Source organism: Musa acuminata, chromosome BXJ2-9 (assembly GCF_036884655.1).
Source record: "Musa acuminata AAA Group cultivar baxijiao chromosome BXJ2-9, Cavendish_Baxijiao_AAA, whole genome shotgun sequence".
Classification (NCBI taxonomy): Eukaryota; Viridiplantae; Streptophyta; class Magnoliopsida; order Zingiberales; family Musaceae; genus Musa; species Musa acuminata.
The window spans coordinates 44,772,092-44,787,059 of NC_088346.1; the positions used below are offsets into that span (position 1 = coordinate 44,772,092).

The window sequence follows — 14,968 nt, forward strand, 5'->3', positions numbered from 1 at the left end:
TCAAAAGAATAAATGAGAGAGAATGTCATGGATAAAGCTATAAACATTGTACTCAATGTAATGCTTATGTATGCCCGTGTCTTTCAATTTTGTTCATGCTTTGCACAACATATAGAAGGGTTACAACAAATTTGACAACTCCATTTTGGTTGACTTTTATGGTTATTTCAAGTTTATAAACATTAGTTATATGTAATCATCACAAAAGATAAACTGCCCAAAAATAAATCATCCAAGTATCCATTTTCGAGATTTTTTAGCTTCATAAAATAGTGCAGATGTCAATTAGCACCGCACCTAAGAGCTACCCAAGTGGCGCATGGCTAGATTGGCCTTTATGATAGTATCTATGGTTGGTTCACTATTTTGTTATGTAACAATATTATGTGGACACTCATGAAGACTTTTGGTTGCAACAAATCACTTTAAACCATTTATCATATAACCGTTCAGAGCTTACAAAATCTATATTTATAATTTAAATCCCGAGTTAAACATTTTATGTAACCCACCATTTTTTTAATTCTTAAAAGACTATAAGAGATTTCACAAAAATTGATCATTTACACCAAACACATAAGAAAATCACAAGACTTAAATAAAATCAATTAAATCCATAACATTAAACTTTCTTGTTTATTTTCTTTACACACAATTCAATCATAGAAGAAAAAGCATATAAACAAAATCACATCAAATAAACAAAAAGAGTTAGAAACTCAATTGTCATAGATAACTCAACTAAGAGAATCGGAGCTTCCAAAGGAGCCAATCAATTTTGATGGGGGTTAATGTTAAGTGAAACTTCAACTATACAAAAATATACTATACAATCTCACATAAAAAAGAGATACAAATTTAAATTGATTTATAAAGATCAAATATATTATTATTAACTTAAATTTAAATATTTTAAATAAATAACTCATATTTAATAAAAAAATTAACAAATCAATTATCTCATCATATTATATTATGAAATATATCTTATGATAATCCCTTCTTCAAGCACATACAAAAACTATATTGATACATATGATGGCACAATTCAAGACATGACGGTTTTTGTGTAAGAACTGCATCGATACATGTGATGCCATAACTCAAGACAGGATATGTGTTGTGGAACAAAACTTCGCAGTTCTTACATGGTCAAGTGAATAGACAAAAAATACAAACAACAATTGGACTAAGCAGTCCAATGCTAGAATGCAAAGGAAATCTTATCTACATAGGTAAGAGAAAACATGGATTGCAACTTCAACGGAGAAGCCATCGAGCAACATGGCTTTCAAATAAACTCTACTGGCTACCTACCCTCCATCCCCTTCTAAGCCAAACTTACAGATCCTGCCTATCAACAAATGCTGCCAAAGCAGTTACCTTGAACCCCAATAAATAATAGGATGCGTCGATCCTCCACAAACGCAATATCTCTGGACATAAGATCGATTATACCTCCTTAGTGTAACCCAGATTATACGTCACCGGATTTGATCAATCTGAACTTTGCAAGATCACAAAATGATCATCATCAATAGTCTTCATATGATCACCAGTGCTCTTGCCAATATACCAAGATATTGTAGCTGTGTGCAATTGACAATTCAAAGCAAGGTTAGAATGTTTTAAGAGTTCTCTTGTGGTTAACACCTGAAAAGAAAACACCAATATTTCTTAAATTACTCCAACAAAATCAAAATTCAAACAGGCTTTTCAGACCAGCTCCAAATAACACAACATATCGTTGGTTCTGTTTGCTCTATCAGACCATAAAAAGATAGAAGGGGCAGTTCTGTAACAAAATGATGAGATAGGACCTTTGAATTTTGAACTGTTAATGGCACAGAATTCTGCAGCAGCTAGGCTGATTTTATTGAGAGAAGTTCAACTGGATACTGTTTTATGTCAAGGAAGACAATTATACCTCTAAATAAATCTGTAAAAGAGACCTGGAGACTCCAAATAAACTTTCACAAGACATGCCTAGATAGACCTCTCAAAATGCACATACCAAGATGCTAGGACTTGGGTAATGATCCAAGTCCAACGATAAGACCACCAAGCTAAATGACATAAGAAACACCTAATCCTATTCCTTCTAGATATTTGACATGAATCTAACAGAGGTTGCACAATCAAATTGAATTCTCCTAGTGTTGTTCGTACCTGTGGCAGGAGCCATTTCCTGTTCTCTGGTTGTGTGCAACAAGAGAGTCCCTGAAATAACTATTATAAACCCGCACAGTTCAGAAGCAATACTACTAATGTTTTGTCCAGACCAGTCCTGGTAATGCAGTTAAGGGTTTAGGAAGGAGAACCAACAATCACTGTTTTATATGTAGATAGATAAAATGATTGTGTGCATACCTTGAACATTATTGCACTTGCAATTATTGTAAGGCTAGTGAACATAACATAGTATATTGGGGATACGATTGCTGTGTTAAAAGTGTCAAGTGCCAGGAAGAAGAAACACTTAGCTTTTAGCAAATCATAAAAGGTGCTATACTTCCTAAAATTTCACTGTAGTAATGTTTGCTTATGGATGTTTAAAGAAAATAGAATGCATGGCATCTAATGGAAACTCAAAAACAGGTCAACTGTCTTCTGTCACAGAACATTACATCCAAGAGTTACCCGGCCTTTGCAAACCTAGACTGCGTATACGGTGATGTATTCCCTGATCAAATTGAAAAGTCATGATAACCATAAGAACCACTAGGTCTAGGATATCGATGAAAATTTAACCTCGTGTCAGATCCTTACAACTCTAGAACCACTTGAGAGATGCACAACTTGTAAGTACACCTGTTTGGAAAGACTTAACTAGAAAAATTCAATTGTAATCCATATAGGCCAAAAGATGTTACCAAAGAATCCAGCAAGATGGAATCATGTTCCTTTCATCTATTCATTGACAAATAAATGTGAAGCATCTTAACAATGTTTTTTTGGCCAACAAGGGCAAAACATCATTCAAGAAGAACTGTTCATGGTGGTACATAAAGCAATAGAAGTATGTCAAGCCTAACACCTAACAAATCACTAGCTAGATTGAAAACATGCATTCAACTATAACCATTCAAAAATCTGATGTGACAAAAGAAAAAAAAAAAAAAAAACCTTATGCTTCTATTTCATAACACAAACGAAGAAGAAAAGTAGAAGATATGAACTAAAACTTTCCAAATCTCACAAGCACAAGTTTAAAAACAACCAATTTACTTTTGAAAAGAAACAGTTGAAATGAAAACTTTGACATCCACAGGAATGAAACTGCAAGTGTTGGGATATTGTTGAGAAGTTTTATCAATAATTGTGAAAAGTGAATCATGTTAGATGACTAAATGAGATTTCATAAAGGATAAACTGTTTCCAATAAAGCTTATGTTCTACCAACCTTGTTTAGATAATTCATTTGAGAGATGACACAAACAAATGCAACTGTGACAAACAACCATGTCTGGTAATAAGTAACCTGACTTATTCCCTGAAATGTGAGTTTGATTGCAATTCCAATGGCTTTTATGCTAACAACCTGTAAAGGCCAAACATGGAATTCAGGATATCACAAGTTGACATAATAGATGACAATATCTTCCAGCATATATAGTTAAAATAATGAATTCAAGTATCTGCATTCTTGAGCTTGAAGCATTTTACCGTCAGTGAGCCCATCAGAGAGCAGATGCCCAAGTAAATTAATATATTTGTCTGTCCATAGCGGGGTTCAAAGTGAAAGACAAGCACCAGTACAAAAGACAATGTAATTGCAGCATAAATTAAAAAACCTGCAGAGAGACAAATGTTAGGAGAAAATATAATATGTTCCCATCAGACTAAAGAAATAACAACTGAAATAGTCAAGGGCCCAGTGAGGACTAATTTCCATTAATACCAGGCTGAGTTGCTAGTTTCCATATTTCTTCCACTGAACTTGGAGATTGTTCCCGAGGTGCATGAATCACGATAACAACAGAACCAACTATGCAGGATATGCAACCCAAAATGCCCATTCTCTGTAAGCGTTCTTTCAGCATGAAGTGTGACAAGACAGAACTGCACAGTTTACCAAAGATATCGCATAAGTAATGAAAACATAGCGAACTTAATAGAGCAGAGGAACACATTTATACAGCACCTGACTATTATGCTTAATGCACCAAGAGGGGTCACCAGAGCAGCCGGGGCAAAAACATATGCCACAAAGTTTGCAACTTCACCGATAAGCACTATTTGTCAAGAAATTTCAGACATCAAGAACATTGTTGGTCTAGCAGTATGTAATGTTGAAATTAAGAAACTGTACAAGAGCATGCCTTGATTGTAGAAAAGTAGCTTACTTGTTATCATTCCAGCCCACCACAATGGTTGTAATAGATATGCATATCCGCCGACTCCTAAAGTTTGAATAAATAAATAAACAAATAAAACTATTTGAAAGCAACTTTAAATATACAGGGGATATATGAATCATTGAAATATGTTAGTAGATTATCCTATTGAAATATCATAATGAGAACTGTGAAACTGAAAGATAAACGTTTAACAAGCTACCAGCCTACCACACGTATAATTATCTTATGTATTATGGAGAATTCAAAATTTTGACATGGAAGATCAACCATGTCTTAGATTCGAAGCAAAAAAGAGAAAGCAAATTACTGCTTCAGACTTATCTCACCCTATACAAAAGTTAATGAGTCAAGGAGGCCAATGTTACAAAAATACAGCAGCAAATGCTGTTTTACTTTTCTGTTTTGCTTATGTATTACTTAAGCATCACCAAGGACTTTCCGATGCATATGCGTAAGCTAGGGAACACAATTCCAAACATAAAAAAGACCTCAGAAGTTTAGGAAATAAACAGTATAGTTACTACTCACTAAGCTGTCCTTATAACATTAATAATACAATGATAACACCAAACTCCAAGATAAAGTAGATTTATGAAAAAGGACCCTCACATAATAAACCCACTCCTATCACCATCCAATTTTTTTTTTATAAAGGAACTAGTCATCAGATTCGAAGATCTCCATTATGCTTGAACTTTAAGCATAAGGGCTCCGCGATTAACCCTATAGAAATTCTCACATAAACAAAAAGAAATCTAGATAAAGAGTTGATATCTAGATTAAGCATAAGGGCATAGCGAGTAACCGTCTGAATTGATCGAGAATCATTTCTATGGAAGGTCTTCGGCATAACAAAATATATATATTATTCATACTTGTCCGAAAGGAATCACATACCAGCCTCAGATTTTAGAAAGAAGGTTAAGGAGACATGATTGTGTAGAAGCTCTTCTTAATCACAAAAATTCAGAACTTATTCAGACTTGTACTTAAAGAAGCATATATTACCATCATCCTTTTTAAATTATGTTAAGGTGATGTAGTTGTATCAAATGATAGAAACTACCTTAATTAATGAAAATGTATAGAATACAATAGGTAGCAACATCAGATTTTATGTGGTAGTTGAAGGAGATGCAATTGTACCCCATTTCCATATTTCTCGGTAAAAATATATATTGATTGCATATAGGCACTAAAGCATGATATCAGGAATTTGGGGCAATCAAAGGAGTCAATAAACAATAATGTTGAGAGGGGAGATTCACGAAAATAGAATGTATAGTGCTAGTGCTAGGAACTAGAGAAATTACAACTATCGAGCATGCAGAACCAATCGGTTAGCTCCATCAATGTACCAGAAAGGTGGAAAAGAGTTGCATATATACCCAACTCATTTAACCTGGTTGAAAAAAGAGTATGAACCCATGTCTGAAAGATAAGTGTAGCTAGTAGCTACGCTATGACGATGGACAGAGGAACTTAATTCTTCAAATGTTGTATTAGAGCTTAAGCTAGCTTAAACATTCCATGAAGATCTCATGTTTCAATCATAAGCCTAATGCCAGTTCTTGGGATTTATTAGATTTGCTTTTAAAGACATTGATCATCTCGTTAAGATCTAACTAGAGAATGGGCCTAATCTCGCAAAATCCATCGTAATAACAAAGGAAGGGTCTGTCTTAACAACCGCGTCGAATGTTAAGCAAACTGATGATCTCTCCCAGAAACATGAACCTATATCTACTAAAACGTAATCAAGCACCTGAATATCAAATCTTTGAGTGCCACTGAACACAAAAAAACCACATCATTCAACAAGATGTACAGTCCATCAGTCGAAAGATCCGAAACGCAGGGGAGAAGAGATCTAGGATTTCTCATCTGACCTGCGCGGGTGCCGGATTTCCCGGCGCGCTTGAGCCCCTTCTTCTTCAGTATAAAGCTGGATCCGATGAAGGTGCTCGAGACGACGGCCAAGGCGAAACCTTTCGTGTTGTCCGAAACCCCCATCTTCGCCGGTCACTTCCAACTCTTATCTCCTCTTCCTGTTCCTTCGGTTCTCTAATCGGGAAGGAAAACCACGGAATTGGAACCAAATAGGAAGCCAAAACCAAACAGGGCTACTGGAGCTGGAATTCTCCCACGCAAACCACCAAATTTGAATGAAAACACGGAGGGAAGGGAAGAGCCGAGGCCGTCGTCTTCCGTGTCTCAAGCTTTTGTTGGTACTCGCTGTTCCGATGCGACCTCGAGACGGAGCTCGACAGCGACGGGAAGACGGTTTTGGCTTCTCCTTTTCGAAAAGATAGAAATAATTATCTACCCTTCCCGTCATACCCGTTTTGCTGCCCGCCTCCGGTCAGAGAGGATCGTAGGCTGCCGTGAATCCAATCAACTCAAGGTATTTATTTGTGTAAAAAATATTAGGTAGATTTTAATGGACTTGCTTTCTTGCCCTTCCTATTATCAATTCTGTGTCCGTTTTGTTTTGGAGGGGACAGACGTGAGCGATGACGGATGACACCAACGATGTACTCGAACGAAACACCCGTTCGATAATTCAATAAGAATATGGAGCCTTCTGTGGGTCCCATAAATTTATCCAATAACAGAGCAGGTAGAGGACGCAGGGTAAAGGAGGGGTGCGCAGAAAACGCCAACAGGAAAGGCGGGCCCACTGACATTGTACGGTACTTTTAAATATATAAACATAAATATATGATAAAGGAGAAAATAATATATTTTTATCATATTTTATGTTTTGAAATATATCAAAAGATTCCTAATTTTCATCAACATCAATCAAATTTTCGTACAAATTATTTTATTAAATCTTAGAACTTAGGATAAAATTAATAGTTAAGATTTGTGACGATTTGAATTAACTAAAACTCAGATTAACATGGTTTTGAATTGAGCTATAGTGTTTTGGTTCAATAATAATTAACATGGTAATTCTATGGAGAAATATTATATTGAAATATAGACTTATCAAAGTCATTTCTTGTTATTTATTATGATTCTGGTGATAATTTTATACATCATCATTATTTATTATTATTCTTTCATAATAAATTAACACAAATTGAGATTAAAACTCCTAGTTCCACTCATATAAAACTACTCCTAGTTCCACTCATACATGACTAAAGTAGAATGTCATATTTTAATTTTTATTATTACTATCAATAAAAAATATAACTAAAAATAGATAATCTAAAACTTAAAGCATACTAATTTATTAAATAAAATTTACAAGGCTTCCCTCTATACATAGTGTTTTGAAACCTATATCTAATTATAACATCTCATAAAAAAACAAAATATAATATATTCAAAATTTATATACATAAAATATCCATATGTCATCATTCATATCTACATTAGCATTAGCTTGCACATGCTCACTTTCCTACTAAATACTTAAATAGGATATTAATATCCTTATCTACAAAATAGGATCTATAGTAATTAAGTACTCGATTAATATACATCTTTATAATGTTATTTAAGTACGTCATATATATAATATTTTAATATTCTTAACATAAGATATTTAACGATTGGCATCTCAATCCTACAAAATAGTATATGTATAATAAAAAAGTAAAATTCTATATCGAAATAATTTAAATACTTATATGTACATATAAGAAATATAGTAAATTCATAAACTTCTGAATCCCAAATCATAACATATATATTTACTTTCATACCATAAGATATCGTAATATATATGTACATTCCCATATTACACATCATAATATATACATGTGTCCTCTCATACTACACGTCATAATATATATATATATATGCACTCTCATATTACATGTCATAATATATATACATACACATATCACCCACATCTTGATATATACATGTACTATCACACCATACGTTATAATACATATGTGCACTCTTACACCACACATCATAGTATCTACATGTTTCGCGTTGTAATACATCTATGCACTCCTACACTGTATGTCATAGAAAACACACGTACTCTCATACCGCACATCATCATATATGCATAAATATAAGTTAATTTTATCATAATTCATATATTTTTATACTTATAAAATATATACATTCACATTTAGCTCATGTCTAACTCATAACAATCATATTATTCGAAACATATTTTCAAAATATATTATGAATATAATAATTTATATAATCATTATTTTATAGTGAATTAAACTTATACTTATGTAATTGAACTAAAAAATTAAGATGTTAATAAAAAATCATATTTTTTAATGATCGAGTGTGCTAGAGAGCCGTATAGGGTTATAAGATATCTTAATTAAGAACCCCACCTCTTAAATTATTTATTTATAATAATTCATAAATTTTTTTGATAAAATCCCTTATAAAATATACTATACTCAGCTTGAAAATTCATATAGATTTCATCATTAATTTTTTAATAATTCACTCTATAAACAAAGGAAATAGTTAGTATTAATTAAACCATTGCATGAAGAAATTTTACTTCACTATTTTAATTGATCAACGATCTTGAATTACCATGAAATTTTATAGAAAACTAGAAAACATATCAAACTAAATACATACCAAATTTTAACTTGAATACACACTAGGTTATGATTTTGAATTTTTATAAAATTTTATAAAAAACTAGGAAACATATAAAATTAAATGACCCTTCTAATTAAACTACCAACATAGGTAATTTTTATGTCACAAAATTCATATTTTTTGGGCATGTTTCACATTGGTAAAACATGTAATTTAGACTATTAAGCCTTAAATTTTGACATAAACATGTTTGATTTTATGCAGTTTCTTGTTAATTTTTATGACATTCGATATGATATTCCAAAACTTAGTGGTGATAACTATAAGATATGGAAGGAGAGAGTTCTTCTTCATTTAGGGTGGATGGATATTGATTATGCTATTAGCAAAGATGAACCACCTATAGTCACTAATACTAGCACTCTAACTAATGTCGCGTTATATGAGCAATGAGAATGATCCAATCGGCTTAACATGATGTTTAAGACTAAGATAACTGTTGGTATACATAGTTCTGTTGAGCAGCATGAAAAAGTCCGAGACTTATTACAAGCTATTGATGAGCAATTCATCACTTCAGAAAAGGCACTAGCAAGTACCCTAATAATAAAATTTTCATCCGTTAGACTCACCAACATAAAGGGTGTACGTGAGAATATAATGCGAGATATTGCTGCTCAACTTAAGAAACTCGAGATTAATATGTTAGAATCTTTCCTAGTGCACTATATTCTGAACACCCTTCCACATCAATACGGGCATTTTAAGATTTCATATAATACATATAAGGACAAATGGTCAATCAATGAATTAATGACCATGTGTATTCAAGAAGAAGAGAGGCTAGTGATGGAACTGGGTGAGAGTGCATTAGTAGTAACCACTCGCGAGAAAAATAAAACTAACAAAAATCAAACCAATCAGAAAGCTCATCAGCAAGGAAAAGGTAAAATACCACCCCAAGCTGATATAAAAAAAGAAGCAAAGTGTTTCTTTTATAAAAGAAAGGGGCACATGTAGAAGGAATGCATGAAATTCTGGCTTGAAAAGAAAGGTAAACCAACCTCGTGTGTGTTATGAATCTAATATGGTTAATATTAATATTAACACCTGGTGGATTGACTCTAGATCAACAATCCATATTGCAAACTCTTTGCAGGGTATGCAAAACCTAAGGAAGCTAGTAGGAAATGATATTGAAAAGGTGATAGGTTCAATTTGAATCAATGCCCAAAGAACAATCTTGAAAAGAAATCAATGAAAAATATCACATATGCTTCTGTCACCTTATGTATGCTCAAGTCTGTACTAGACATGATATTACATTTGTTGTGGGGATACTAGGTCAATATTAGAGTAATCCAAGTATGGACTACTAGAGAACTGTAAAAAAAGTGATGAGGTATCTATAAGAAACCAAATATTACATGCTTATGTATAAATATACAATGCTTATGTATAGAAAGTGATGTATAGACATGCTTATCTATAAGTAATTCATTTGTCTATATTTTTATACATAAACATTTAATATAACCAAATATGCATACATAATATGAGCATTTTATTGACTAAAAACTATTAAAAATATTATATCCTCATTATTTTTTAACATGAAATAAATCAAGAAGTTTCAAAAACAAACCAAAATAAAGCCATATTCATGGTATAAAAAATGAAAACTCTTTCATATCAAGGCATAGGTCAGATGGGCTATGATACCAACTGTTAGAAATCTTTGATACCAATTTGTGTTTCTAAATCATTATAATAAAAACACAATAAAACTAATACGGAAACGAAATAGCGTACCTCTAGCCATTGTTGTTAAGAATTTCTACAGCGGTTTCTTCTTAAACTTTGGCACTTCTCGGCTCAAAACTCTCGCTTTAGATGGCGTAGGAAATCATTTTGACTGCAAAGAGTTGTTGAGCCCAAGTACCAAAATCATTGTATATATATATGTTCTCCCATCAAGAACATTTATGTAGGAAATTGGGTTAGGACTATCTGAACTTATAAATCTTATCTTAGTATACAGAGGTAGCATTCACTTAATTTTAAATCTTATAAAAAATATATCAAAAGTACATAGTGTAATTATATTCTTAAAAGGGTCAATTTAGCTCAAATAAAATCTTTTCTTAGAAAATAAGGGATTTTGAGTACCTCATATTAAGATAATCACAACTCTATGAATTGATTTCAAATTAAGATCATACTAAAGGCCTTAGAACTATAAGAAAATCATACAAAATATATTCAAAAATTAAATATTAATTCGAAGTCTATGTTACTAAAAAATAGTTAAAAATTTAGCTTATAATTTGTAAAACTGAAACTCTAAATATAGCATGAGAAGAATTAATTTTTTCTTAGCTCATTCTTTTTTAGAGCTAGGATTTCCTAACCTTAGGAAAAATATGAGAGAAAAAGTCATGGGATATCAGAGTGGTAAAGAGGATAAGGTCAAAATAAGATAGAGATAATTAAGAGGTTACCTTGATGTATAGAGTTCAATCCCATTATGTCTCATTTCATTTTTTTTCTTATTTTATTAATATAATTTTAATATTATAATAACCTCAATTGAGTTTAATTTGATTTGATAAAGATAATATTTTTAGTCTAAACTCATCCTTCATACTCACTTATGTATCTCAACATTTACCATAACATTTATCTTTCATTTAATTTTTCATTACTTGATATATACCTACCTAAGTAGCTTATGATCATCCATATATATATTTCTTATGTTAATCATGGTCAAACTTATTCAAGCATTTAGATTCATTTAAAATCGATTAAAATTTCATTGTTACTTCTAGTCACTATATGTATATTTACTACTATAACTTAATCTCATATTCAAATACATTAATACACTTGGCTTGTTTTGTTATGCTTAAAATAAATATTAATGATTATATATACTAAATCAATATTTCATAAGACATTGAGAATAATATTTTTGAAAGTATAGATATCATAAATTATATCACTAAGTGGGGGTAATATATATATAGTATTTGTGCTTCTATTAGCATACTAATTATAGTTGAATGTTTGTGAGACTCGGCACTAACCTAAATTCAAGGTTAAGTGTAAAATAATTTTTTTATTATCGTTTATATTGAAATAAGTTAAAACTTTCTTAATTTAACCCAAATCTAGTTATATAATAAAGTTGATAATTTAATTTGGTAAATTTTGAATTAATTTTATATATTACTCCTTTTTTAATTATTATTATAATAAATAAACATAAAATATTATAATATTTCTCTAAAAATATATAAAACTAAATTCAAGATGAAATGAAAAATTAAGTGTTGATCATCATTTATTTTAAAATATACCAAAATAATTCTATTTTTTCAATAGAAGGACTTAAACACTCAAATAAATTATTCATAAAAATATTATAATATATAATAAAGTTAATAATCAAGGTTTATAAGGAGATAAGGAAGATAACAACCAAATTTATGCAGGAGTAGTCTCGGACCTCCACCACTTCCATGTCATCCCAACAACTATGACTTCAAACATTATGAGAAGTTCAATACTCGCCTTCCTAGCATCGATAGAAGCCTCAATAGCTATAGTTAGAATTGCCTCACTTAGGACCTTCTCGGCGATTCTCACTAGGTTGTTAACCAACTTGACTTAGTTGATCAAGCTCTAAAGTCTATGCACGACTCGAGAGATTGTCACATGGTACCCATAATCAAATGCGTTGAAGCTTAATCAGGTGATTCACATGGTGAATCTTAAAGAAGCTTTCCACTCATACTATGGCATGAGAGTTTTTTTAGTTTGGAGTCATTGGATTAGATCCTCCACTTGTGAGTTAGGTCGATGTTTGTTGATTGTAACATAGTAACACTTAATAATATGGTGCCTATCTATTCAGACTTTGTTGGAAGGCATCGTTCCACTTCAAGCTGGCGTGGTAGCTCCAAAAGTTCCATTATTGCTGAGGCATTGCCTTGTTCTGACTCCTCCAATTGAGCTCGCAGTTGAGGCACCTGCCTTGTATGCTAATTTACCTTAGCCACTTTATTATAGAGCTTGAACCAAAGCATTTACACATGAATCCATCCCGACATAGTTCATATACTAAGAGCTATGTGGGGGGCACTTGTTGGTTCAAGAGGGGTATGGAGCACCACTCTTAATGTTACTACTCTCTAGAGACATCGGGCCGAAGAATCTCAAGCCTACTTAAAACCTTCCCTTTAGTTATGGTCGGAGAACTTATTCAAATGAGTCATAAAAACTTGAAATAATATTCTCTCTTTTTATCATAATGATCAATTGCACGCGTGACTCACATAATGACAAGTCTCATATATAAAGCATCATAAATGATGATGTGAGTAAAATTGATCATAAAGTATCCTTTGAAAATAATATAGTTACATTTAGTCATAAAGCATCATTTAACGATGACATGATCGAATTTGGCTATGAAGAATCATTTGACAATGATGCGATAGAATTTCACCATGAAACACTATCAAATCTAACCATAAAACATTCATCGATAATAAAATCTAAATCAAATCTAATGATGAAGTGCCCCCAATAATAATACGACGAAATCCATCCCTAAAACATCATTTAATACAATAATCAACCTTTTCTCATCCTCCTCCCACTTTCCACCTCATATGGATAAAAAAGGTGGGCTTTTCATTTATCGATCCATTTCAGGCCCATATTGATGTATCAAGCCCATTACTAGACAAAAAAAGAAAAATAAAAAATAAAAAGTATTGACAAATTACTTCCAGACGTTGACCCTCCTAAACTTTGCCACGGACCACTTTAGCATCTCAACATTTGGTCGAATGCTCGAAACATTCCCACTTCTATAATAATTTGCAGGAAAAGTGAGTATTCTTCCTTCCATTGCAAAGAAGATAAATGAAACCAAAAAGAGTGATGGCTACTGGAACCCACTCATCAGCATATGGTCTCCCTTTCGATGAGTCCTTTCAGTATAACTTATGATTTACAGTCACTCAATTTAAAATCATTGACCTACCGAGGCCGCACCCGATCGACACTTGTCGGCACAGATGTCCGATCAAATAATTGTTGGGATGCAACATTTCTGAGGCACAAACCATTTGTTTTGTAAGGATTCTTTCCAGAAAATTTATAGGAGATGAAATCAAGCAGGCGAAGTCTTCTCGTGGAATCCGTGGGACTCGTTGCTTATAAATTGCACCTCCTGGTATAAATTCTGTGACCATTACTGCCTATTTTATTGTGTCACCCCACCAGCTGGACATATTCTAAACTATCTGTACTGCTCTTTCCAAGTTAAGACACTTACCTTCCTCACGATTGGCGAGAGTCCGGACCCACAAGCGCGGCCCCGTGTGGTTTCACCGTCGTGGGTAGGTCGAGGGGGCGTGCGTGAAGCATTCCTGATTCCAGAGTTTCCATCTCACACACCACTACAGGCGTTGGTGGGCGGAGATCCACCGATTGCTCCAAAAAAGGGGATTCCCACCGTCCTCAGCGGAGGAATCAATTCGCCACTCACGACGCTCGTTAGGTTTTTATCTTGCCCAACCCCACCGCGGCGGATTCCGCCTTCCTCTCCCGGCACCGAAGAGACCACCCGACGAGTTTCTCATCCTCCGTGGCCGTCTCACGTTGTGAGGGAGTAAACGTCGCGCCCGATCCCTTTTTGACCCCTTCTTTATTGAGACGGAACAATGTGGGTTGGGAGGCGACTCCGATTCTACTTGTCTTTTGTGGAAAGGGTTTCGATTGGGTTGTTTGCGTGGCGTGGAGAGGAGAACCCACTCGAGGAACGTAGAAAGGAAGCCTTTTTCCCGTGTCCTCGATGCCGGAGAAAAAGGCGAATCAGAAAGATGGAAGAAAGCGAGGCGATGCTTCTCTTCTTTTTTCTCTCTCTCCATCTCGCTCGGCCCCCCACCCCCCTCAGGTTTCTCCCATACCAAAGAGGGAAGGGAAAGCAAATCCACCTCGGTTTACAAACTCCATGCAATCCTCTGCAGGCAAAGAGAGAGAAA

General features: G+C 33.5%; 1 protein-coding gene across 2 annotated transcripts; it reads right to left on the reverse strand.

Annotated features, from left to right (window-relative positions):
- Positions 1–1,066: 1,066 nt before the first annotated feature.
- LOC103998828 (probable magnesium transporter NIPA6) lies at positions 1,067–6,616 on the reverse strand. 2 transcript variants are annotated; one of them, XM_065127368.1, is made up of 9 exons: positions 6,251–6,616; positions 4,347–4,403; positions 4,145–4,235; positions 3,902–4,062; positions 3,667–3,794; positions 3,404–3,541; positions 2,371–2,478; positions 2,170–2,287; positions 1,069–1,589 (listed from the first exon to the last, which is right to left on the reverse strand). In XM_065127368.1, the coding sequence occupies exons 1-9, from the start codon at positions 6,372–6,374 to the stop codon at positions 1,498–1,500; spliced, it is 1,017 nt and encodes a 338-aa protein (XP_064983440.1). In that variant the 5' UTR covers positions 6,375–6,616; the 3' UTR covers positions 1,069–1,497. The 2 variants fall into 2 exon arrangements, with proteins under 2 accessions (XP_064983439.1, XP_064983440.1); XM_065127367.1 differs by lacking the exon at positions 2,371–2,478 and having other exon boundaries at positions 1,067–1,589; positions 6,251–6,382.
- Positions 6,617–14,968: the final 8,352 nt, after the last annotated feature.

Coding starts and splice junctions, on each gene's coding strand:
- LOC103998828 (XM_065127368.1), bottom strand. CDS start 6,374: ATGGGGGTTTCGGACAACACGAAAGGTTTCGCCTTGGCCGTCGTCTCG. Junction 3,795..3,901: donor GAAACTAGCAACTCAGCCTG/GTATTAATGGAA, acceptor GTCTCTCTGCAG/GTTTTTTAATTTATGCTGCA. Junction 1,590..2,169: donor GGAAATGGCTCCTGCCACAG/GTACGAACAACA, acceptor AATTGCACACAG/CTACAATATCTTGGTATATT.